Source organism: Callithrix jacchus, chromosome 3, assembly GCF_049354715.1.
Source record: "Callithrix jacchus isolate 240 chromosome 3, calJac240_pri, whole genome shotgun sequence".
NCBI lineage: Eukaryota > Metazoa > Chordata > Mammalia > Primates > Cebidae > Callithrix > Callithrix jacchus.
Window position 1 is genome coordinate 34,615,890 of NC_133504.1, and position 24,758 is coordinate 34,640,647.

Genomic DNA, 24,758 nt, shown 5'->3' on the forward strand with positions numbered 1-24,758 from the left:
ATTTGCTCATGACTTAGCTCTCTGTTAGTCTATTATTGGTGTATAGAAATGCGTGTGATTTTTGCATATTGATTTTGTATCCTGAGAATTTGCTGAAGTTGCTTATCAGTTTAAGGAGATTTTGGGGTGAGATGATAGGGTCTTCTAAATATGCAATCATGTCTTCTGCAAATAGAGATAATCTGACTTCCTACTTTCCTAATTGAATACGCTTTATTTTTTTTTTCTTGCCTAATTGCTCTGGCAAAACTTTCAATACTATATTGAATAGGAGTGGTGAGCGAGGGCATCCTTGTCTAGTGCCATATTTCAAAGGGAATGCTTCCAGTTTTTGCCCATTCAGTATGATATTGGCTGTAGGTTTGTCATACATAGCTTTTATTGTTTTGAGATATGATCCTTGGATACCTAGTTTATTCAGAATTTTTAGCATAAAGAGCTGTTGAATTTTGTCAAAGGCCTTCTCTGCATCTATTGAGATAATCATGTCATTTTTGTCTTTGGTTCTGTTTATGTGGTGAATTATGTTTATAGGCTTGCATATGTTGAACCAGGCTTGTATCCCAGAATGAAGCCTACTTGATCATGATGGATAAGCTTTTAGATGTGCTGTTGCAATCAGTTTGCCAGTATTTTATTGAAGATATTTGCATCTATGTTCATAATGGATATTGGCCTGAAGTTTTCTATTTTTGTTAAGTTTTTTCTGGGTTTTGGTACCAGGATAATGTTGGTCTCATAACTTATTTGGGATGGATTCACTCCTTTTGTATTGTTTGGAATAGTTTTGAAAGGAGTGGTACCAGCTCTTCTTTGTATGTCTGGTAGAATTCAGCTGTGAACCTGTCTGGACCTGGGCTCTTTTTGGTTCGTAGGCTACTAATTGCTGCCTCAACTTCAGCCCTTGTAATTGGTCTATTCAAGGTTTCAAATTCTTCTTGATTTAGGCTTGGGAGTGGGCCAGTGTCCAGGATTTATCCATTTCTTCCAGGTTTAGTGGTTCATATGCATATAATTGTTTGTAGTAGTCTCTGATTGTAGTTTGTATTTCTGTGTAATCAGTGGTAATATCTCCTTTATTGTTTTTTATTGCATCTATTTGATTCTTCTCCATTTTCTTTTTTATTAATCTTGCAAGTGGTCTATTCTGTTGATCTTTTCAAAAAAACCCCTCCTGGATGTATTGACTTTTTGAAGTGTTTTTTGTGTCTCTATCTCCTTCAGTTCTGCTCTGATCTTAGTTATTTATTGTCTTCTGCTAACTTTTGAGTTTTTTTGATCTTGCTCTTCTAGCTCTTTCAATTTTGATGATATTAGATCTTACCTGGCTTCTAATGTGGGCATTTATTGCTATAAATTTCATCTAGACACTGCTTTAAATGTGTCCCAGAGATTCTGGTATGTTGTGCCTTAATTCTTGTTGGTTTCAAGGAACAACATTATTTCTGCCTTCATTTCATTGTTTGTCTAGTCGACATTTGGGAGCCAGTTGTTCAGTTTCCATGAAGCTGTGTGATTCTGAGTTAGTTTCTTAACTCCGAGTTTGAATTTGATTGCCCTGTTGTCTGAGACACTTTTATGATTACCATTCTTTTGCATTTGCTGAGGAGTGATTTACTTGCAATTATGTGGTCATTTTTAGAGTAGGTGTAATGAAGTGCTGAGAACAACATGTATTCTGTGGTCTTGGGGTGAAGATTTCTGTAGATGTCTATTTGGTCTGCTTGGTCCAGCTCTGAGTTCAAGTCCTAGATATCCTTGATAATTTTGTGGAGTGTTAAAGTCTTCCACTATTATTGTGTGGGAGTCTAAGTCTCTTCGTACTTTGTTAACAACCTGCTTTATGTATCTGGGTGCTCCTGTATTGGGTGCGTGTATATTTAGAATCATTAGCACTCCTTGATGCATTGATCCTTTTACCATTACGTAATGCCCTTCTTTGTCTCTTTTGATCTTTGTTGGTTTAAAGTCCATTTTATCAGAGACTAGGATTGCATCTCCTGCTTTTCATGCTCTCCATTTGCTTGATAAGTCTTCCTCCAACCCTTTATTTAGAGCCTATGTGTGCCTTGCACATAAGATGGGTTTCCTGAATACAGCACACTGATGGGTCTTGACTTTTTATCCAATATGCCAGTCTGTGTCTTTTGATTGGGGGCATTTAGCCCATTTACATTTAAGGTTAATATTGTTATGTGTGAATGTGATCCTGCCATTTTGATGCTAGCTGGATATTTTGCCCATTAGTTGACACATTTTCTTAATTATGTCTATAGTCTTTACCGTTTGGTATGTTTTTAGAGGGGCTGGTACTGGTTGTTCCTTTCCTTGCTTAGTGCTTCTTTCAGGAGCTCTTGTATGGCAGGCCTGGTGGTGACAAAATCTCTCAGCAATTGCTTGCCTATAAAGGATTTTCTTTCTCTTTCACTTATGAAGCTTACTTTGGCTGGATATAAAATTCTAGTTGAAAGTTCTCTTCTTTAAGGATGTTGAATATTGGCCCCCACTCTCTTCTGGCTTGTAGGGTTTCTGCCAAGGGATCCACTGTGAGTCTGATGGGCTTCCCTTTGTGGGTAACCCGATCTTTCTCTCTGGCTGCCCTTAGCACATTTTCCTTCATTTCAACCCTGGTGAATCTGATGATTATGTGCCTTGGGTTTGCTCTTCTTGAGAAATATCTTCGTAGTGTTCTCTGTATTTCTGGGACTTGAATGTTGGCCTGTCTTGCTAGTCTGGGGAAGTTCTCCTGGATAATTTCCTGAAGTGTGTTTTCCAGCTTGAATTCATTCTCTCTGTCATATTAAGATACACCTATCAAACATAGATTAGGTCTTTTCACATAATACCGTATTTCTTGGAGGCTTTGTTCATTTCTTTTCACTCTTTTTTCTCTATTATTGACTTCTGGTTTTATTTCCTTGAGCTGATCTTCAATTTCTGATATCCTTTCTTCTGTCTGGTCTATTCGGCTATTGAAACTTGTATATGCTTTGCGAAATTTTCCTGCTTTGTTTTCAGCTCCATGAAGTTGTTTATATTCTTCTCTAAGCTGTTTATTCTAGTTAGCATCTCCTCTAACCTTCTTTCTAGGTTCTTAATTTCTTCGCATTGGGTTAGCACATGTTCTTTTAGCTCTGAGAAGTTTGTTATTGCCCACCTTCTGAAGCCTGTTTCTGTAAATTCATCAAATTCATTCTCCATCTTTTTTTTGTTTTTAAATTTGATTGAAAGGTTCCTGGGAGAAAGAAAAAAGGGAAACACTTTGGGTTATCCAGTGTTCCTTTTCTTATACCTTAAAGGGTAGAGAATCTCCTAGAGACAAAGCATTTTCCTCAAGCTAAAGCCTAACAGAAAGTAATTGTGTTTGGTCCTTGGAAAGTTGAGTGAGAGGATGAAGAGTATGTAATTTCATTTTGCCATTTTGCTCTCTCTCTTTTTTTTAATGAAATAAAAAGACTTTTGTGCAGAGCTTCTTTTGTGTGATTGTGAGGTCTGTCCTTTAATTAGCATTTCTTTTTATTTTAAAGAAAAAAATAAAGAAAGAGAGAGAGAAAGAAAAAAATAGAATGAAGGAGAGGAAGAAAGAGAAAGAGGAAGAAGGAGAGAGAAAGGGAGTGTTACTTTATTTCCCTGGTTAGAATGCAGTCTAAAAATGGGTATTGAAAACCTCTTTTATGCCAATAATTGTGCTTAATAATGGATACAGAAAAAAATGAGGGAAGAAAATAACAAACAAGTAGCCAACCAATATTTCATTTAATCCTGTGAGTAGGTGTGATGTGGTACTGGTAAGAGTGTATATTTTGAGTATTTAAAGTGGAGAGTTCTATAAATGTTTATTAAGTTTACTTGTTCCAGATCTGAGTTCAAGTCCAGAATATCCTTGTTAATTTTCTGTCTCATTAATCTATCTAATATTGATGTTGAAGTCCCCCACTTTTATTGCGTGGGAGCCTAAGTCTCTTAATAAGTCTTATGTATCTGGGTGTTCCTCTACTGGGTGCATATATATTTAGGATCATTAGCTCTTCTTGTTGCATTGATTCTTTTACCATTTTTATGTAATGACCTTTTTTGCCTCTTTTGATCTTTGTTGCTTTAAAATATATTTTATTTTTAAAATCTATTTTATTAGAGGCAAGAATTGCAACTCCTGCTTTAAATTTATTTATTTATTTTTGCCCTCCATGTGGTTGGTAAATCTTTCTCCATCCCTTTCTTTTGAGTCTTTATGGATCCTTGCATGTGAGTTGGGTCTAGATGCCGCATACCAATGAGTTTTGGCTGTGTCTTTTGATTGGGGTATTTAGTCAATTTAAATTTAGGATTAATAATAATATATGTGAGTTTATTACTTCCATTTGATGTTAGCTGGCTGTTTTGCCCACTAGTTGATGTAAATTCTTTGTTATGTTGATGCTCTTTACTTTTTGATATATTTTTGGAAAGGCTAATACTGGTTGCTCCTTTCTATGTGTAATGCTTCTTTCAGAAGTTCTTGTAAAGCAGACCTGGTGGTGATGAAATCTCTGAGTACTTGCTTGTTCACAGAAGATTTTATTTTTCCTTTGCTTGTGAAGCTTAGTTTGGCTGGATATAAAATTCTAGGCTGAAAGTTCTTTTCTTTAAGGATTTAAGCATTGGCCCCCACTCTCTTCTGGTTTGTAGGGTCTCTGCTGAGAGATCTGCTGTGAGTCTGATAGGCTTCCCTTTGTGGGTAACCAGACCTTTCTCTCTGGCTGACATTAGTGCTTTCTCCTTCATTTCAACCCTGGTGAATCTAACAATTATGTGCCTTGGGGTTGCTCTTCTTGAGGAATATCTTTGTGGTGTTCTCTGTATTACCAGGAGTTGAATATTGTCCTGACTTGCTAGATTGGGAAAGTTTTCCTGAATAGTATCCTGAAGAGTATTTTTCAGCTTGGATTCATTCTCTTTGTCACACTCAGGTACACCTATCAAACGTAGATTAGGTCTTTTCACATAGTCCCATATTTCTTGGAGACTTTGCTCATTCCTTTTTATCCTTTTTTCCTTAATCTTGTCTTCTCATTTTATTTCATGAAGTTGATTTTCGACCTCTGATATCCTTTCCTCTGCTTGATCAATTCGGCTGTTAAAACTTATGCATACTTCTCAAAGTTCTTGTGTTGTGTTTTTCAACTCCATTAATTCATTTATATTCCTCTCTATATTGTCTATTCTTGTTAGCATTTCGTCAAACCTTTTTTCAAAGTCTTAGTTTCTTTGCGTTGGGTTAGAACAAGTTTTTTTAACTCCCAGAAGTTTCTTATCATCCACCTTCTGAAGCCTACTTCTGTTAATGGAACACACTCCTTTTCTATCAGGACTTGTTCCATTGCTGATGAGGAACTGTGATCCCCTGTAGAGGGAGAGGTGTTCTGATTTTGGATATTCTCAGCATTATTAGGCTGGTTTCTTCCCTTCGTTATAAATTTATCCATCTGTCATCTTTGTAATTACCGACTTTCTAATTAGGTTTCTGAGTGGACATCCAATTTGTTGATTCCCAGGGCTGGAATCTGAGCAACCCACTGTGCTGGCTAAAACAGCAGCATTAAAATTGATGGTGCTTTTCTGCCTGGGAACCTCCAGTCTGGCTTCCTTCTTGAATCCGTTCTTCAATCAGCTGATTTGGGGCCCTGCCTTCCTGGAGCTCCAAACGTTAACCAAAAGGGGACCGAGTCCCATTTACTCTGCACCAGGAACTGCTGTGCTGGCTGCAAGAGTCATGCTGGCGACCCATGGGGCTCCTCCGCTGGGAATCTCCTGGTCCATGAGCAACAAAAATTCATCTAAAAGTTTGGTGTCCTCTCATTCTCTGTGTGTTCACTGGGAGCTACAATCCTGAGCTGCTCGTGATCAGACATCTTGGATCTCTCTCTCTCTCCATCCATCTTTGATCTCCATCCATCTTTGATCCCTAGCTGATGAGGAGTTGTGATCCCTTGGAAGAGGAGAGGTGTTCTTGTTTTTGGTGTTTTCATCTTTTTACACTGCTTTCTTCCCGTATTAGTGGCTTTATCTACCTGTGGTCTTTGTAGTTGGTGACTTTTCCATGGGGTCTCTGAGTGGACATCCTTTTTATTGATGATGAAGTTATTTCTTTCTGTTTCTTAATTTTCCTTCTAACAGTCAGGCCCCTCTGCTGCAGGACTCCTGGAGGTCCACTCCAGACCCTGCTTGCCTGGGGATCATCCACAGGGACTGCCGAACAGTAAGGGTTGCTGCTGGTTTCTTCTTCTGTTATCTTTGTCCCAGAAGGGTACCTGCCAGATGTCAGCCTGAGCTCTCCTTTATGAGGGGTCTCTTTGGTTATACAGGGATCAGGGAGCTGCTTGAGTAGATACTCTGTCCTTCATAGGAGCTCAAGGGCATAGCTGTGAGCTCTGTTGTTCTTTTCAGAGCTTCTGGGCAGGTATGTTTTAGTCTGCTGCAGCAGAACTCATAACTGCCTCTTTTCCCAGGTGCTCTGTCCTAAGAATGTCAGCTTTATTTATAAGTTCCTGTCATGCTGCTGCCTTTTTTCATAGGTGTTCTACCCAACATGAAGCAATCTAGTCACAGTCTGCCAGCAGTGTTGTTGCTGAGCTGCCACCAGCTCTGCCCAGCTGCTGTGTGAACTACCTCGGAAGTGGTGGACTGCCCCAGTAGTGGTGGTCACCCTTCCCCCAACTGAGCTGGACCATCCTGTGTCTAGTTGTGCTTGCCATGAAACATTCAATCCAGAGCCTGCAGATTGCTTATTTTGTGGGCGTGGTACCCATTTAGCCAGATTACCTGGCTCCCTGTCTCTGCCCCCTCCCTTTCAGTTGAATGAGTGGCTCTGTATCCCAGGCATTCCAGGAACCAGTTGAAACGGCCACCCAGATTTGTGTGAATTTCTATGTGCCAACCGAGCACCAGCTGAAATTGCTGTGCTGAAAACTCATGGCACTTTTTGGCCTGGGAATCTCCTGGTCTGTGGGCAGTGAAAATTTGTGTGTAAATGTGGTGGGCATTCACCCTCTGCATTGTTCTTGCTGGGATCTGCACTCCAGAGCTGTTACTCTTTGATCACCTTGGATCCTCCCCTCTGTTTTCATGGTTCTCTTTCCTCCTATGTCTATATCGTCTCCTTGAGAGTAAGATTTGTCATTTTACTATTTTATAACATATTTACTTGACAAAGATTGAGTATGTTTAAGATGAAAGGGTGATGTATACATTATGTAATAATTATCACAATCTATTAACACATCCATCATCACCCACATTGTACATTACATGTCCAGAACTTACTCATCATTGAAAGTTAAACTTTGTTCATATTTGTTTGAAGTGCACTGCAGGCAGAAGACCAACAGCACAAAATGTGCTACAGGAATGCACATATAATGTGTTTGCATTTGAATAAATATTATTAAAAACTAAAAATTGAAAATGTTTAGCATTATTAATTTATTTTTTTAAAGAAATACAGCAGATGCTGAAAACTTCATGATTTGGGCCATAAACTGAAGTGAGGAGTGCTACACTCTATTCTTGCCTCTGAAACATACACATGTGGGTTCAGTTGAAAAAACAAATGATTAAGTTTTAATATAGTCAAAATACTGAAAGTAATTTGCTGTGTATGAGATTTTCTATTAGTTACACTTTTATAATTTTGCTTTAGGAACATATAGAGTTATTGTAATTTTGAATTATTAAAGAGGCAGGCATTTCCTTGAAAATACTTTCGACTAGATATTTTTTCTTAATTTCTATCTTAATATATTAGCTCTTGAGTCTCTATATAGTATTTCTTAAATCTATTGTTCAAGAACAATTCGGTATGTTTTAAAATAAGCAAAGTATACTTAGATCTATTTTCTATATGTTTTAAAACAGTAAAAACATACACCACGTAAAAATAGGCCAATTTTGTGTTTAAGATGTTGGATTTTCAAGATCTCTTATTGTTCAGGAAATTTCGTATTATGTAGGAACATCATATATTGTGATTATTGCAAATTTTAAGAATATAACTTTTGCTATTATTAACTTAAACTGTCAGCCTAATAGTTTTAACTACCAATGCTTGCTCTAAAAATATATTTTAATTAAATTAACTTAAACCCCCTGTTCTTTTCAATGCAGAGTAAAATGTTCTTGTTTGTTAACAAAATCTGTATGACAAATAATAATTGGCTATATCAAAAAATGTACAAAGCATTATTAGCTAATTCCAACATGCTATGGTTCTGTTAAAGCAGGTCATTGAATTAACTGTCACTATGTTTATATACACATTCTATCACAGAGATTTTTGACCTCTTTAATGATATTCATACACTATATAGCAAAAGCCCTCTTTACTCATTTTCTTTTTCTGCTCTTTCTTTTCAACATGCTGCAGTAGCTAACATATTATGGAGAGAAGAAGGTACTAAATTGAATTGTTTTTATATTGTTGTGACAATTTTGCTTGATTATTAGATTTGTTGATTATCTTTTGCATGTTAACTAGCTTCTTTTTCATTCAGATCCAATATTTTAACTGATTGTATTTCAATATTCTTGAGTAAGCCCGCTACCATTACACATATTTATCACTTCTCATCAGCTTGATTAATTATTGATACATAGCCAGAAAGTTTCATTGCAATATATTGAAATGTTTTAAGAGTATAAAATCACATCAAAGAAATAAAAGCAATCTCAGTTAAACATAATTTACATAATAACTGATTATGTCAGAGTAAGAATATTTATAAAAACATGCCTTATCAAAGGGATATAGTAAATTATTTTAAAATGTGGGTTATAAACTTGAAGGATCTGGCTTCAAATGTGGTCTTTAAGTTTACAAACAGTAAGGTAAGTTACCCTGCATAATCTTCTTATATGGAAAAGGAATATAGTAGTTGTTAATACTCGGGAGGGTTGTTATCAGTTCTTTAGTTATCATCAGCACTCAATAAACAGTAACAGTTTTTATATATTATTGCAATTGTCATTGTTTTTCCTCATTTAGTCACAAAGGCTGGGAAGAATATGTGTGCTCAGCTGTTTAAATAGTCCATCAGTTGTGGTTAAATAAAATTCCTAGGGGAAAAATAGCTAAAAGTCATCATTATGTTCCCAGTAAGCAATGGCCAAAACTTGCCTTCACAACCCACCCTAGACATCATTTCTCTCCCCTGATTATAGCTTCCTGTAGGAACCCAAGTCTCTGTGTCCTGTGACAGCCAGTCTCATAACCACAAGTAGTTCTGGAATTTAGCCATCTCAATTTCATGCTCAGGGATGAGTCAGTTCACTTATTTTTTTCTCTTAGAACTTGTTGCTCCTTAACTCTTTTGTGTGAGCTCCGTTAAAACCTGGTCTTATTAAAGAAGTTCTGGTATAACTATACCCTCTATTTTTATTCCACTTCAAATATTTCACCTTTAAGTGTACCTAATTCTGTCGTTATTGAAAGTAGTCTTGACATATCAGTATTTATTTATTTATTTTGAGATGGGAGTTTCACTCTTGTTGCCCAGGCTGGAGTGCAATGGCACAATCTCAGCTCACTGCAACCTACGCTTCCCGGGTACAGATGATTTTCCTGCCTCAGCCTTCCCAGTAGCTGGGATTACAGGTGTGAGCCACCATGCCTGTCTAATTTTTGTGTTTTTAGTAGAGACCAAGTTTCGCCATGTGGGCCAGGCTGGACACAAACCCCTGATCTCAGGTTATCTTCCTGTCTCAGCCACCCAAATTTCTGGGGTTACAGGCATGAGCCACTGCAACAGGCCCACATATCTGTTAAACAACATTTCATTATACTGTCTTCTCTCTGGGCAAGATTTCTCTGGGCATTTAAAAAATTGATTTTATTTTATCATTGTAATGAGAATAATAACACCTATTGAGTCAAAGGACAGATCTAGCTCTGATGGTTAATTGCTGGGAAAATTTGGATGAGTTATTTTGCCTTGCTGAGCCAGATGCTTCCAAAACAATACTTGAAATAGAGATGATACTCACCTCACCAATCTGTGCTATGTAAACCAACTTGAAGCATGTGGAACTACTCTTTCTTATATATGAACTTCGATAACCACCATGACATTATTATAGTAATTTTAATATATAATAATAACAATGCTCAAGACCACCCTCAAAATATAGAAGCTTTCAGATTAATTAAAATCATGATGAAATTCATTATATAAAACCAGATTATTTCCTATTTAAAAATGTATTGTCAGTTTTTGGAACTTTATAACCTCAGTAATCATTCTCCATTAAGAATAATGTTCTTATGCTTTATGATTTCATTCGACACATAAAATGTGCTTGACAAAAATATAATTTACAGATACTCTTAAGTCACATAAAACAAGTGTCTTTGGGTAAATTATTAAAGTCCTTCTTTTCTATATACAGCTATTATAAGAGTACTTTGTTGTTTTCTATAATAGAGAACATTTTAAAAATAGGTTAAAGAAGAAAGCATATTTGACTTTCATTCGTAGACATCTGTAACTTATTTTATAATGCCAAAATTATTGACAAGGCAATACAATAAAAATGATTGAATGCACTAATAGTAATAATGGTGACCAGAGATAAAAAACCGGCTTGAGGAATCACTGAACCCCATCATTGAGCATAAGTATTGCACACAAATAATTAAAATTATAGGTAACTAATTTTCTAAGGAAATTGTCTCTCTGTTTTTAAAATTAGAATAAAAAAATATGAGCTACATATTTCTGAGATCCACTTTTATCTTCATTCTACCAGTGTTTTATATTTATATATTTACCTCTTTACTATAGCCAAGAAAAATCTATCTCAGAGAGAACCTTAGAACGTAGGCCATTTAGGGCCAATAATGGCAAGAGTTGAAATGATAATTCCTCTCATAATGCCATTTAACTCATCTCCAGATGTTAAACCTATGTTATTTTAATATATGCTAATAATTATAAAATGATTTTTTTAAGCATGAACATCAGAATCTAGTTTAGTGAAAAGTTTAGAATCCAAATAGATTCAGCTGAATTTAATATGCATTATCTTACCAATTGCATCAATATATAAACTTGGAACACAACATCCTCTACTTCTCTGGGTTTCACTTTTAGTTCTTTTCTACTTATCTTTATATTTTATAGGAGAATAAAAAGACAGTGTTAATGGAAATATCTCACTCATTTGTTGACAAATTTTTAAAGATTCTATTAAATTAAAACACTTTGAAAATATTGTAAATTCATAGATGAATAAGATCTAGTATGTGCTCCAAAGAAATGTTCAATCTAGAAGGTTCAAGCATAAACCTTTCTTACTGACGAGTAGTTTTACAATATATTAGATAATACACATAAAAATACATGTATTAATATATATGTCTACATATATATTAAAATAGTCATTATGGTTGGTTTTTATTTTTATTATATTTAAGGTATTTATAATTAAATATAATTTAATAAAGTATTTTTAATGTCTATTTTGTGGGCATAAGTTTATGCTATGAGGTCTAAGTTTATAACATATGTTTTAGATCATATGGGCACTCAATTATACTAATTTAAATCATTCGATTCATTGAAGGATTTATATAAACTTGACATATGCTAGTTTCAATCTCCAAGGAGAGATGTGGGATGAGTCAGTATATAACATGGCATTCTTTAAATTTGTTAGTTCATGAATTATTTTGATAAATATTGTTTAAATCAATATTGAATAGAACATAACATACCTTGGAAAACGCTGGTTTCATATAATATTTGAATAATTTAAAAGCAGAAAAAGATTCATATTTAGAAAAATTGTCTTTTTTATTCCTTGTAAAATTTATGTATCTATTCGCACAAAAATATGTTATAGAAACATTTAAAATAAATCGTATTTAGTTGGGTTAACACCAAACCAAAAAAAAAAAAAAAAGAAATGCACTGAAATTATGTCATAAAATTGATATATTACATTACACTTCATGAATAGTTCCATGATCTGTAATATGAGGTTTCCAATGCCATCTAGTTGGGGGAAAACAGATTGAAAAACAGTCCAGCTTAGCTTCCTCAGACTAAAATTATTTAAAATTTGATTAGCCACAAAAAAAGGACACTGCTAGGGAGATTGGGACATACAGAAGAGCATATAGCTACTAAGTGTGGTTCAAAAACCTCTGGTATAACTCTTTTTTTACAGAAAAGAATAAAAGATTACAAACTGGGTTCAGTGTATATTGCTCAGGAGATAGGTTCACCAAAATCTCACAAATCCCTGCTAAAGAACTTACTCATACAACCAAACACCACCTGTTCCCCAAAGATGTATGGCAATAAAAAATTAAAAATAATACTGTCTCAAAATGTTACTGAAATAATAATAAAATGAAAAAGATCAGGGTACGGTGGATGACACCTATAATCCCGGTAATTTGGGAGACCAAAGAGGGAGGATTGCTCGAGGCCAGAGTTTGAGAACAGCCTAGGCAACATAGCAAAAATCCGCCTCTACAAAATATTAAAAAAACAAAAAATTATCCAAGAGTGATGGCTCATGCCTGTAGTCCCAGCTACTCAGAAGACTGTGGTGGAAGGTTCGTTTAAACTCGAAAGCTCAAGCTGCAGTGATCACTCCACTGCCCTCTATGCCACCCACACCACTGTCCAAACTGGGTAACAAAGGAATATCCTGGCTCAAAAATAACAGGGCCTAAACAAGTATTAATATAAAATAAAAAGACATTCAGAGAATAAGTCTTCTGAATACATGAGATGTACTCACAGTATGGGGAGAGTGGAAGACTATATTCTCTGATGACTAGTACATGATGCCAATTAAATCACAATCAATCTGTTGTTATTTCCACTGGCTAGTTCACTAACCCATCTGCTAAAAACTTATGTAAATCTAAGCTCTTTAAATCATTTTACAATTTTTTAAATAAAAAATGTGATCTTGTAAGAGATATCTATTTGCAGCAATATTTATATATGTGCACCTGTACATAAGGTGTATAATGATATTGGCTTAAATAATATAGATGCTTATGTGATACATATATGTGTGCATAGACATAATTTGTTTTTGAGAGAGAGTTTCGCTCTTGTTACCCAGGCTGGAGTGCAATGGCACAATCTCGGCTCACCACCACCTCTGCCTCCTGGGTTCAGGCAATTTTCCTGCCTCAGTCTCCTGAGTAGCTGGGATTACTGGCATGCACCACCATGCCCAGCTAATTTCTTGTATTTTTAATAGAGACGGGGTTTCACCACATTGACCAGGATGGTCTCGAACGCTTGACCTCGTGATCCACCTGCCTCGGCCTCCCAAAGTGCTGAGATTACAGGCATGAGCCACCATGCCCAGCCACATAGACATAATTATAGATGATTTCAACTAATGTCATTTATAATGCAGACAAGTATTCTATTACATTATGGCATTTGCCCTGCTAATTATTGTGTGAAGTTAATAAAGCAGATTTCCCTTCAGTTTTTTCCAGTACATCTGTGGAAATTAAGGAGATGGTATACTTGCTTAAAAAGACTGATTTTAGAACAATAACACTCTGCCCAATATAGATAGTGGTCAGATGATACCCACTTCCTGGATTGACAGGGCATAAATAAAGAGATTGACACACTCACTCGCAGAAAACTTTCTAGCAAGAATGAAAGAATAAGCAAGTCTTGTTCAAGTTGCACATAATATAAAGACTTTATTGATGTGAAATGGTATGATTTTACTCAATGTACAAAGACGGTTTTAGCTCCAAAGTCAGGATATAGTAAATGAGAACATTCATGAACAAAAAATCTATCCCTGCTGAGCTATTCCGTGAGAAATGCAATGCAGACAATCTAGTCTTGCCTTTGTTATTCTTTATCTAAAGAGGGGAGATTTCTTCTATATTTCAAAAGTATGCATAACTTTAGGATCACTTGAAAGTGAAAAGGATAATATCAACAAATGAAGGATTTTGTATAAAACCATAATTTATTGAAGCACCTTTGATTAGCTACCAAATAACGTCATAGAGTTTTAACGTCTAATTGACTATAATATGAATACGAAAGTAATGACAGTAAGCCAGAGGAAAAAAACCATCACAATAAAATCTTTTTTATCATGCACATAAACATGCATCCAATAATCAGAAATTAATCAAATTGTATTGCTAATATACATTACATATCATATGTCCACTCTATATAATAAGTAGTATAACTATGTTTCACAGTACACTACTGTTCTTGAGTGGTTCCCATTTCCAAAGGATGAAGATAAGAATGTGCATTACATTTATTTTTTTCTCATTCCATTTCATGTATTTAAGGGTACAATATTGATTAGAAAATCCTCTGGGAAATACTTCTGTCTTATGAGACTGCAGGAGTAATTCTTGCTTATGTCTTTTCTGTGTATAGAAAGAAAAAGCAAAAAGAAAGCTCTCAAGGAACAAACAAATTATGGATAACTTCTAGAGTCACTGAATTCTGTTAGATTAACAATCAACCCCCCAAAAGATAAAGTGTTTGTGTCTGCCTTCACCACGATGTGTTCATGGAGAGAAGTAACGATCACCACTACTCAAACTTTTTGAGACTCAATCTTTTTACACTGACATATTGAGAACTTGACCTTTGTGTTTGTGTGTGTGTGTCAGGAGGGGAGGAGTATTTCTACCTACTCATAGTTAGTATTAGAAATGCAAATAGAAAATTTTAAAATACACATTTATTAACTTGTTAAAATAGCCCTAATAAACCCGTTACATGGAGCCATAAACAGCATATGATCTTCTGAAAGCTATGCTTTCAAAAAATTAAAAGGTAATACACCATTTACGTTTTGCAAGTCCTTTAACTTTCTGGCTTAATAGAAGATGTTGGATTCTTATATCTGCTTCTGCATTGAATTGTTGTGATACCTCACGTAACATTAAACTTCATGTAGCCTGTTGCAAACTAAATCCTACGTTAAAAAAAATAGAGGAATAAATGTGAGTGACATCTTAGGTGAATTAGGAAAACAGTTTGGGCTTGGTAGACTCCCTGAAGGGGTCAAATTTAATAAATGCTTTACTAGAAAATAAAGTTGATCTTTTAGTTGGCTAGGGATTCTGGGAAAAAAGAAAACATTTTATGGCATAGAAAATTAAAATTTAGCAGTATATTCCACAGCATGGGTTTGAGGAAAAATGAGAATCGTAATCAAATTCTGGTTATATATCATGTCATCATTTGCTTTTTCGGTAGTGTTTCATGAATAGATAGCTGCGAAAAAAAATAAAGGTACAAATTCTTTGAAATCTTACTGTGTGTGTTACACTGCTAAATATTTTACATTCTCTACCTAATTTAAATCTTACAACAGCTGCCTGACATAGTATAATTATTATCTTTAAATTCGATATGGGGAAATTGTCACACAGTCTAATTAACATTCTCATGGTAAAAGAGTAAGTGCTATAGCTATGATTTGCCTCTGATCTGTCTGAATGCAGATAATGAAATTCATCCTCTCTCTTTGTCATAGTTCCTCATCCCTACACTTATCAAGAAATATAATATATATAAACTTAGTAGCTAGTAAGAATATATGGAAACATATACATATAGGTTTTTTTACTGATAAAGCTAATGAATGTCTCAAATGAAATGTGCATGTGTCTTCAGTTTCCAGTATCTCCATCATCAGGTAGTTTACATTACCTATAGCTGAGTATACTCTTAATTAATTTATATGTGCACAATATCAAAGCAGCATATTGAAAGAGAAACACATCAGGTCATATGTTCAGATCAGAAATTTTGCTGCAAAAATCCAAATAAAACTTTTGAGGACGAAAATATGCCTTTCAAACAAGTAAATGGCAAAATATCAAGTCTTGTGTATGTAGGAGACTCACAGTATTAAATATATTAGAAGTTTTATTTTATAAGCTGAGTTATCAACATATAGGCATTTATTTTATAATTGCTATTTTAACTAATCTAGTTGTATAATTTATTGGCATTACTGTTTCATAAACACTAAGAAAAGAAAGAAAAGAGTCAAATAAAAAATTGAAAAAATCTTGAGTAATATCTGTATTTCCTAAATAACTTGTAACCTGAAAAGTAGTTTATGTTTTGTAAAAATATTGATCTGTAATTCATAATTTTTAAAGTAAGAAAATATACTCTAGAACTTGAAAGAGTGATTTGAATGGATTAAGTGATATTTAGTGGAAAATACAGCTCACAAATTCCACCAGTGCAACATACCATAGTGGAATTCTGCTGACTCTTTTCTGTGTAGAATATGGTAAAATAACCTAATAAAAGTATGCATAGCAGTAAGGGAAGGAAATATTTCAAGAAACATGACAAACAGTCTGGACTTAAAGTAGTTGTCAGGCCCAAACACATTCAAATTCATAATTGTAGAACAGTATTTTGGCAAAGTTAAAGAAATGTAGTCATATTCCCTGAAAAATGTTAAGAGCTTAGTAATAAAAATCAAGCATAGTATGTAACAGACACAAATGAAAATCAGGCACCACATTATGACTTTGTTATGTTCATAAGTTTCAACAACAGTATTCAGAAACCAATAATGTTAAATTGATAGTTATTGATATAAAGCATACATTGATCTTATGTTAATGTTTACATGGAGGCTTTGCTGATACAAATCAAAACACGTTTGCATAAACACTTATGTGCTTTGCTTCAGCTTTCTCTTTTGTGCATGTAATATTTATATTTCTTTAAGCACAACTATGATTATAAACAATAGCTGACAACTGCTAAATTTTTTTATTAAAAAACATGCCTTGAGTTTAGTTCTTGCCACTTCTCCTACTGTTCAGGAATATTCCATCATTATGTATTGCTCTCTGGAATGATAATGGATAATTACAAAGATTGCATTATTAAAATAGAAGTACTGAGAATAATTTATAAAATAATAAGCTGCATCAAACAACCTGGAGTAAAGTATATATATATTATTATAAATAATTTCATGTGTTAAAAGAAAAATTGTATGCACACTGTGTATAAACACTAATAAAATAATAGTTTAGTGTGTATACATTTTTCTCTGAATCGTAAGAATATATGGATACATAGTTGTATGGGAAAAACTGATAACTTTTTATTCCCTAGGAACATATATATTCTGCGATAAAATATGACTTAAGCTCAATAAACATATTTTTTTACAAATCAATAAACATTTTTTTTTTGTGATTCTCAATGGATGTAAGACCCAGGCTGGATCTTGCAGGAGTTCACAATTGAAAAAATTAATTATGCTTAGAAAATTATTTTTGTATTTAAAGAAATTATCTTTCTCTTTACAAATGTTTTTAGAATGTAAACACTGTGAGCCACAATAGTTTGACTTTCCAAACTATCAAGATTTTAATATTATTGCTATCTTTTAAAGAGCACATGCTATCACTGAATTATGCAAGACATAATTATATTGAATAAATCTGTGTAAACCAATACAACAGGACAAAAGAGCTATATAGGCAAGGATTAGAAAAGGAAGGATTACAAGAGCTCAGGGCTGGGCACATTGGAATGGGGAGAAGCTGAGAAAACAAAGAGAACAGGTGTTCACGAGTATGCAGAAGTTCCCTAGGCTTAAGCTTTGGTTAAGCTACACAGGTTCTGAACTAGCCTCCTGCACCCATTGGCCATGGATTTAGAAAGTGGTGGAAGATGGGCTGGGTGTAGTGGCTCAAGCCTGTAATCCCAGCTCTTTGGGAGGCCAAGGTGGGCAGACCATGAGGTCAGGAGATTGAGGCCATCCTGGCTAACATGGTGAAACTCTTTCTCTACTAAAAGTATAAAAAATTTGCCAAGTGGCACATGCCTGTAGTCCCAAATACTTGGAAGGCTGACACAGAATAATTGCTTGAACCTGGAAGGCAGAGGTTGCAGTGAGTTGAGATTGTGCCACTACACTCCAGCCTGGCGACAGCGTGACTTCATCTCAACAATGACAACAACAAAAAGTTTGGGGAGATGAATTTGAATTTCTGAGATTTCACACACTCAGATCTATAGTATGAAAAAGAAACATTAAATTAAGATTTTTAACATTAGATTAATATTTAAACATTAAGATTTTTCAAAGACCTTTAAATAATTTGTTTTAAGGTATAGAAATAGACCTCCCAAATTGACAATATTAAAACTGATATGTAAGATCTCTACTTAGAATTATTTTAGCAAAAATTAGTTTCAGAAAATATATATAATACATGTCTACAAAATCTAGGACATTTGATCCTTTTCTTCCTAAAAATCTTCATATAAACTAAATTCCTGCAAAGAACAAAATTAAACTTTTCCTAGTGAACTCCAAAAAAAAAATAGTAAAATATATTTGATTCTTCAAAATGTGCTTTTATTCCTTAATAACACCTACATTAAGTGGGGAAGGTATCCAATATAATCTATATGTCAAGAGTTTATCTCCCTATTTATAATTGTTATAAACCATGAAACACTTATGGAATTAATTTAAAGAAACCACTGAATTGCTGCTCAGGAACAATGAAGTATAATGTCTGCATAGTAAAACAAAGTGGTGTGGGTATACAGTAAAGGTCCTGTATGGTTTGCTTTATTAGCATTACACAACTTCACAAATGGGTCTCCTGCTACAGCTATGAGAGGCACTGATTTTTTGTTGTAAAGTTTCATAATAATTATATTTTGAACATTTAAATGTGTTTTTATTCCTAAGGTCTGGGAATTGGGAACATGTTCTATGTTTTTTATGAAGATGGAATCAAAGTGATACAACCCATAGAATGTGAATTTCAGAGGCACATTAAGCCTAGTGAAAAGCTCCTTGGATTTCAGGCAAGTATCTAAAAGTTTCCTTTGAAGTTTCGTGGAAGTATAACAAAACCTACACACATATGAGACTTGCGTTGGAAGAAAATTATGAAACCCATGATATTCAGTATTATTCTTTGCAGGTTTTGTATCTGAGGAGGAAAATAATAGACTATGTATCCTAAGTATTTGTTTGTAATTTAAATGAAGGTAAGAAAAGTGAAATGCTAGGGATGTGCAACCTGCAATATCTTTGCCCACTCTGCAATTTAGATTACCTCCTGTATTTGTAGGTAATGTAATACTTAAAGAAAAAAAAATCCTGTAAATAATCTGGTGGGAAGTTGGTGTATATTATATACATTATAAATAAATGTAAAACCACTTTTATTCTTTATCTCATTCTTCATATGGTTTTAATTGAATGAACAATTCAGATAAATAAGGGAAAATATCAATTTTTTTCAACTACTCATTTCAGCCTATCCATAGGTGGTGTTGCTGTTATATACTAATATATGGATATAATAATTTATACCTTAAATCTATGCCTTGGAATGCAAAGAAGAAAAAAAATTATCGGAGAAGATAAGATAGGTCAGTTTCCTTCTAGATTTTCTGTAGGACAAAGACATATAATGTCCTTTTATTTAAAACTATTTCAGCCATAGGCTAAATGATTAAGTAATATTCTTACCATTTTGGTTAGGTTATAACTTAATTATATGTACAAAAAGTCTTGAATTGCACATGCAAATTTATTTTATTTTTTCAAGTGGTGTCTTGCTCTGTCACCCAGGCTGGAGTGCAATAACACGATCTCGGCTCACTGCAACCTTCACCTCCTGGGTTTAAGCAATTCTCCTGCCTTAGCCTTTCTCATAGCTGGGATTATGGGCACGTGCCACCACCTCTGGCCAATTTTGTCTTTTTAATAGAGATGGGGTTTCACCATATCGGCCAGGCTGATTTCAAACTCCTGACCTCATGATCCACCCTCCTTGGACTCCCAAAGTGCTAGGATTACACTATGCCTGAATCTATTTTCTTTTATGATCTTACATTATTAATATTGTCAGTCTTTGAATAAGTTGTGTTTGTCTGCATGTATGTGTATAATACATAAGTACATGAATAAAAACAAATTACTGCTGATAAAACAAATAAGGTAAGCCACACCCTTATTTTTACAAAAATATTCTGAATGAGAAACGTAGACTAATATGCAGATATAGGTAGTGTGGTGTCAAATATAAATATTGTTATTCAGATCAGAGCAAAATAATTTTATAGGAGATTGTATCTCTCTGATTTCTACAGGACTAGCAGTTTTGCAGCTAATGACACACGTCTTGGTTATAGCACAGAATTCGAAACTTCAATTACTAATACTAATAAGATAGGCTGTGAAATCCATACTCTTCATCACAAAACTATCACTTCAAGAATCTGATTTGCAAATTTAGAGACAAAGAATATTCTTCCTGCACCACATGTGTGATATTTTAGGGTAACAGTAAATGCTTCATTACTGCCTGACTTAAGTCTTAAAGAGCATGCTTTTCCAGAACATTTCTTGACAGCTCTGAGTGAGTTAATTTAATCCCTTGGAATCTCAAGTTGAAAAAACAAGCAAAAATTTGATGTGACAGTTTTGCAACATGTCAGGGCAACAAAGACATGAGCATTATTTACCTGAATTTCTCTCTTTTAAAGCTTTATAATACTCAGATGTTCTTCTAAAGCAACTAAAAAAAATGTAGAAATGTGTGTATTTATTTTTCTATGTATACACATATTATCTATGTATCCAAATAAGTGTGTATATTTATTTCTCTCTATGTATACATATATGTATATATATATACAGAGAGGACATAAAGTTGTAGGCCAAAGCAATGTGATGTATACAGCTCTCTATGGATACTTATGTATTTATGTATACATACATAGAGAAATATACATAACATATTAATACAGAGAAAAATTGCATATACAAACTATGAATAATTTTCTGATAACAATTATTAAAGAGAAAATAGAAATCAAATATCAATGGTGATAACCTTAACTTATTTTCTTCAACCAATGAAGCATTATCCACAAGCATACACCAACAGTGACAAAGCAGGGATAATTAGTTACTAATAACTAACCTACTACATCAGATTTCTAATGTCACAGTCTCTGGAAATCTATAGTCATCTTACATGTGAGATAAATATTATTCTAGAACATGAAGTTATTCTGGAAACATATACTTCAAAATCAAAATGCATGCAAGGATAGAAAGTTTGCATTCCTATACTATAATAAACAGTTTATAAAGGTTTCTGTACTTTTATGGAAGAGTAATGAAAAGAGTAAAAAGAAAAGCATGTTTGCATTTTTAAGAAGAGAGAAAACTATCAAATAGTGTTTTGGTTTTGAAAACATTTATGACATTTTTACTGCATTGGATGTTGAAATTAAAATACAGCTCAAAATTTAAGCTGACCAACATTTTGTAAAGCACCAAGAATAATATAAGGAAAATGAATTGCTATAACTAAATTCTGCTTATTATTTTTAAATACAGAATATGCGGACAATCACTCATGACATAAAGGAAAGATATTTCTTATGTAATTATTATGTGCCACATGTATGAAAAAGACTAGCATAAACTCTTATATTACTCTGTCATTTTTCATTCTTTAATGTAAAATAAGCATAAATAATTAGAATATATATACACAAATTCTGTCAGGTATATACAAATATACAGCAATAGTATTATGAAAAGCACATTGATCATCTTCTACTTTGAGAATAAGTGTTGAACTAAATAATTTTACATACAATTAATATTTTCTACATTTAAAAACAAGATAGATGGCAATTTCTGAGTGTGGAAGCTATTTGGTGCCTCATTCTCTTAAGAATATATTTCTAATTATGAAGTAATTTCAGGAGAAATTTGTTGAATATTGTGCAGTAAGAAAATATTTCTCTAGAGAAACAGAATCATTAGGCTCTCTATTTCTATTGCTATCTGCCTCTACCTCTATTCCCACCACTATGTCTACCGCTACCTTTCTCTCTGTCTCTTTTTGGTTTGATCTCTCTCTCTGTCTCTATCTCTATTTTTTCTCTATGTCTCTCCTATACTGAGAGTTTTATTTTAAGGAATTGGCTAACACAATTGTAGATGGAATATGTCAAGTCCAAATTTTGTAGGGTTAGCTAGCCAGCAGGAAATTCAAATAAGAGTTGATGTTGTTGCTGTCTTAAGTCCAAAATCTACTGGTCAGGTCATCAGTCTGGAAACCTAAAGAGGAGTTGATGTTGTAGTCTTGAATCTTTAAATCATAGAGAAGGCTGGAACCTCAGGCAGGATTTCTATATTGAAGTCTTAAGGTAGAATCCCTTCTTTTTGAGAAAACCTTAGTCTTTGCTCTTAATTCTTTTAACTGATTAGATGAGGCCCATAAACAGTAGGGAGGGTAATCTATTTACTTCAAGTCAACTAATTATAAATGCTAATCACCTCCACAAGCATCTTCAGAGCAACATCTAGACAAGTGTTTGGCTGAACAACTGGGCATCATAGTCTAGCCATGCTGACATATAAATCAATCATCACATCTTTCTGTCTCTTGTAGTCAAGGATTAAGTTTGATTAGTGTTTGTATTCTCAACACGCTCGGTACAAGTCCTACATGTGACGGGCCAAGAAACATTTGCTAAATGAATTTAACAAAAATTCTATTTCTTTGAGCCTTAGTTATTCATCGTTTTATGCATTCTCTAAGTTTAAAGATGTATACATCTAATTCTCTTTTCATCTTAACATTTCCCCTTAATTTACAATTGCCACCAGTGTTCTTCTTTCAATGTGTTTGTGAAAAATGTTTCATAAAGTAATTTATCTTTGAATTGTTTTAGAGTGACTATAACCTCATGGGTTTATTAATTCAGGAACAAATAACGAAAAGTTTCTACGCGAATGCACTATATATGAGTTTTTAGTACAGAAAAAAAAAAACGCTAATGTAGTTGATTTTAGAGATTAGATTTCTTGAATACCAGTGGTGGAAATGTGCCTTTGGAATAATTTTTTCCATGAAAAGGAATTAAATGTGAATATTATATTTTTCAAATTTATGGTTGACATTAAGGGAGAGCAGCTGTGTACTTCCCAGTATAACTCATTGATCAATAAAGTTTAGATAAGACCTGATATATTTAGAATATAGAATCAAATCTCTCTGAAAATGGTGTTTGCTTGCTGTAAATAAAAATTCAATTTTGGTGCAATGTCAGATTACATTAGATTTCAACTTTTGATAGTGAGTTGGTGAGGATATATACAACATACTTTTAGCTATTTTTTCATCTTTTTTTCCATCTCGTTATGTAGTTTTACTAGATGTGATTATTTCTATATTCATCCTAGTTGTACACACGATTTCATCTTGTCACCTAGGGTATGAACTTCAAGCAAGTAAAATTCTATTTCAGACTTAGGGATTCAGAACTCAAACTGAAAAGGAGTTTGGAAAATGGCTAAAATTACAGGCTCAAAAACAAGCTTTCCCAAGATTACGAACTTTGTTACTCTTCCGGTTTTCTGCTACTGTTCCATCCTTTTCTATCACTCTTCTATTCTTTGATACTTTTTCATTCAGTCACCTTCTTTGTTTGTTATAGATCTAGCTGCTGCTCTTCACATATACCAAGGTGTTACTTAGTATTTAATGAATACTAAAATAACTTTAAAAGGATCCACGTGTCTTACTATGCATATGCCTTATATTATGGATCCTGAAAGCTCTACTACAGATTTTTTGTTGTTGTTTTGTTTTGTTGAGACAGGGTCTCACTCTTTCGCCAAGGTTGGAGTGTAGTGGTGCATTCATAGCTCACTGTAGGCCCAAGTTCCTGGGTACAAGTGATCCTCCTGTCTCAGCCTCATGGGTAGCTGAAATTACAAGTGCAAGCCACTGCACGTGATTAATTAAAAAAAATTTTTTTTGTAGAGATGGGGCATCAAAAAGCTGCCCAGGCTAGTTTCTAATTCCTGGACTCAAGATAATCTCCTGACTTAACCTCTGAGAACTCTGGGATTACAGCCATGAGCCACCTTATCCAGCCTATTCCTGTTTTTAATGCTACCTTGAATAATACTGAACTGTAGAACTGAACTCACTATACTTTATACAGGGAGTTTGTTGTAAGTCTCCTCTAAAATGTCTGTTACCCAGGTTTGGAGTTTCGACATACCAAAATTATTTTACCTTTATAACATACTATTAGTAGTCTGTTAGAAAAGAATTCTTCATAGAAACAGGTTGTTGATAAATTCCAGAATATTTGCGTTTCAAGAAACTGAAGCTGAGATTAGAAATTGGGAACGTCAGTGGTCCACGTTTCTTTCTCTGATGTAGTTGCCCTTTATCTCAAGCAAAGCAGCCTTCAGGGCGTTCATCAACCATCTTGTTCTGTTTCTAGTCCAATTATACGTCTGCAAACTTGGCCTTAAAAATATTCCTTTTACAAGCCCCTTTACATGATGCAGACAATGAATTTTTCTGTGAAGCCAGTGAGTATCCTTTTGAATACAACACCACCTTCTTTCAGAAAGGCAATCAGAATGTTTCCCCTCTTATTTCTTTTTCTCAGGGTGTCTGTATTCAAACATGGCTTAACTTACAGAGTGTTATAGAATGATAAAAATGTGAGCTTTTGTCCCTTTGTGGTTGCAATGATATCCTGCAAAGAGCTTCCTGAAGAGAGGAATGTAAACTACTTCTAACTATTCCTTAGAAAATTATTCTCTAGTTTTAAAAAGAAATAAATTTAAGAAATTGATGCTTGCCATCATAGATGTAAAGAGGTCTTACAAAAGTTCCTTAATAATCACACTGT

At 34.1% G+C, this 24,758-nt stretch overlaps 1 protein-coding gene across 8 annotated transcripts in view; it reads left to right on the top strand.

Moving 5' to 3' along the window:
* The window catches only part of FSTL5 (follistatin like 5), an 848,028-nt gene that overhangs the window by 696,097 nt on the left and 127,173 nt on the right, over nt 1–24,758 (top strand). For 4 of the 8 annotated variants that reach the window (XM_002745278.7, XM_008992523.5, XM_035292760.3 and 1 more), the window contains exons 11-12: nt 8,402–8,428; nt 18,754–18,872. In XM_002745278.7, the coding sequence (XP_002745324.3) occupies nt 8,402–8,428; nt 18,754–18,872 (146 nt within the window). The remainder of the gene's footprint in view (nt 1–8,401; nt 8,429–18,753; nt 18,873–24,758) is intronic. The other 4 variants (XM_008992524.5, XM_002745277.6, XM_078366328.1 and 1 more) reach the window with 1 other exon arrangement.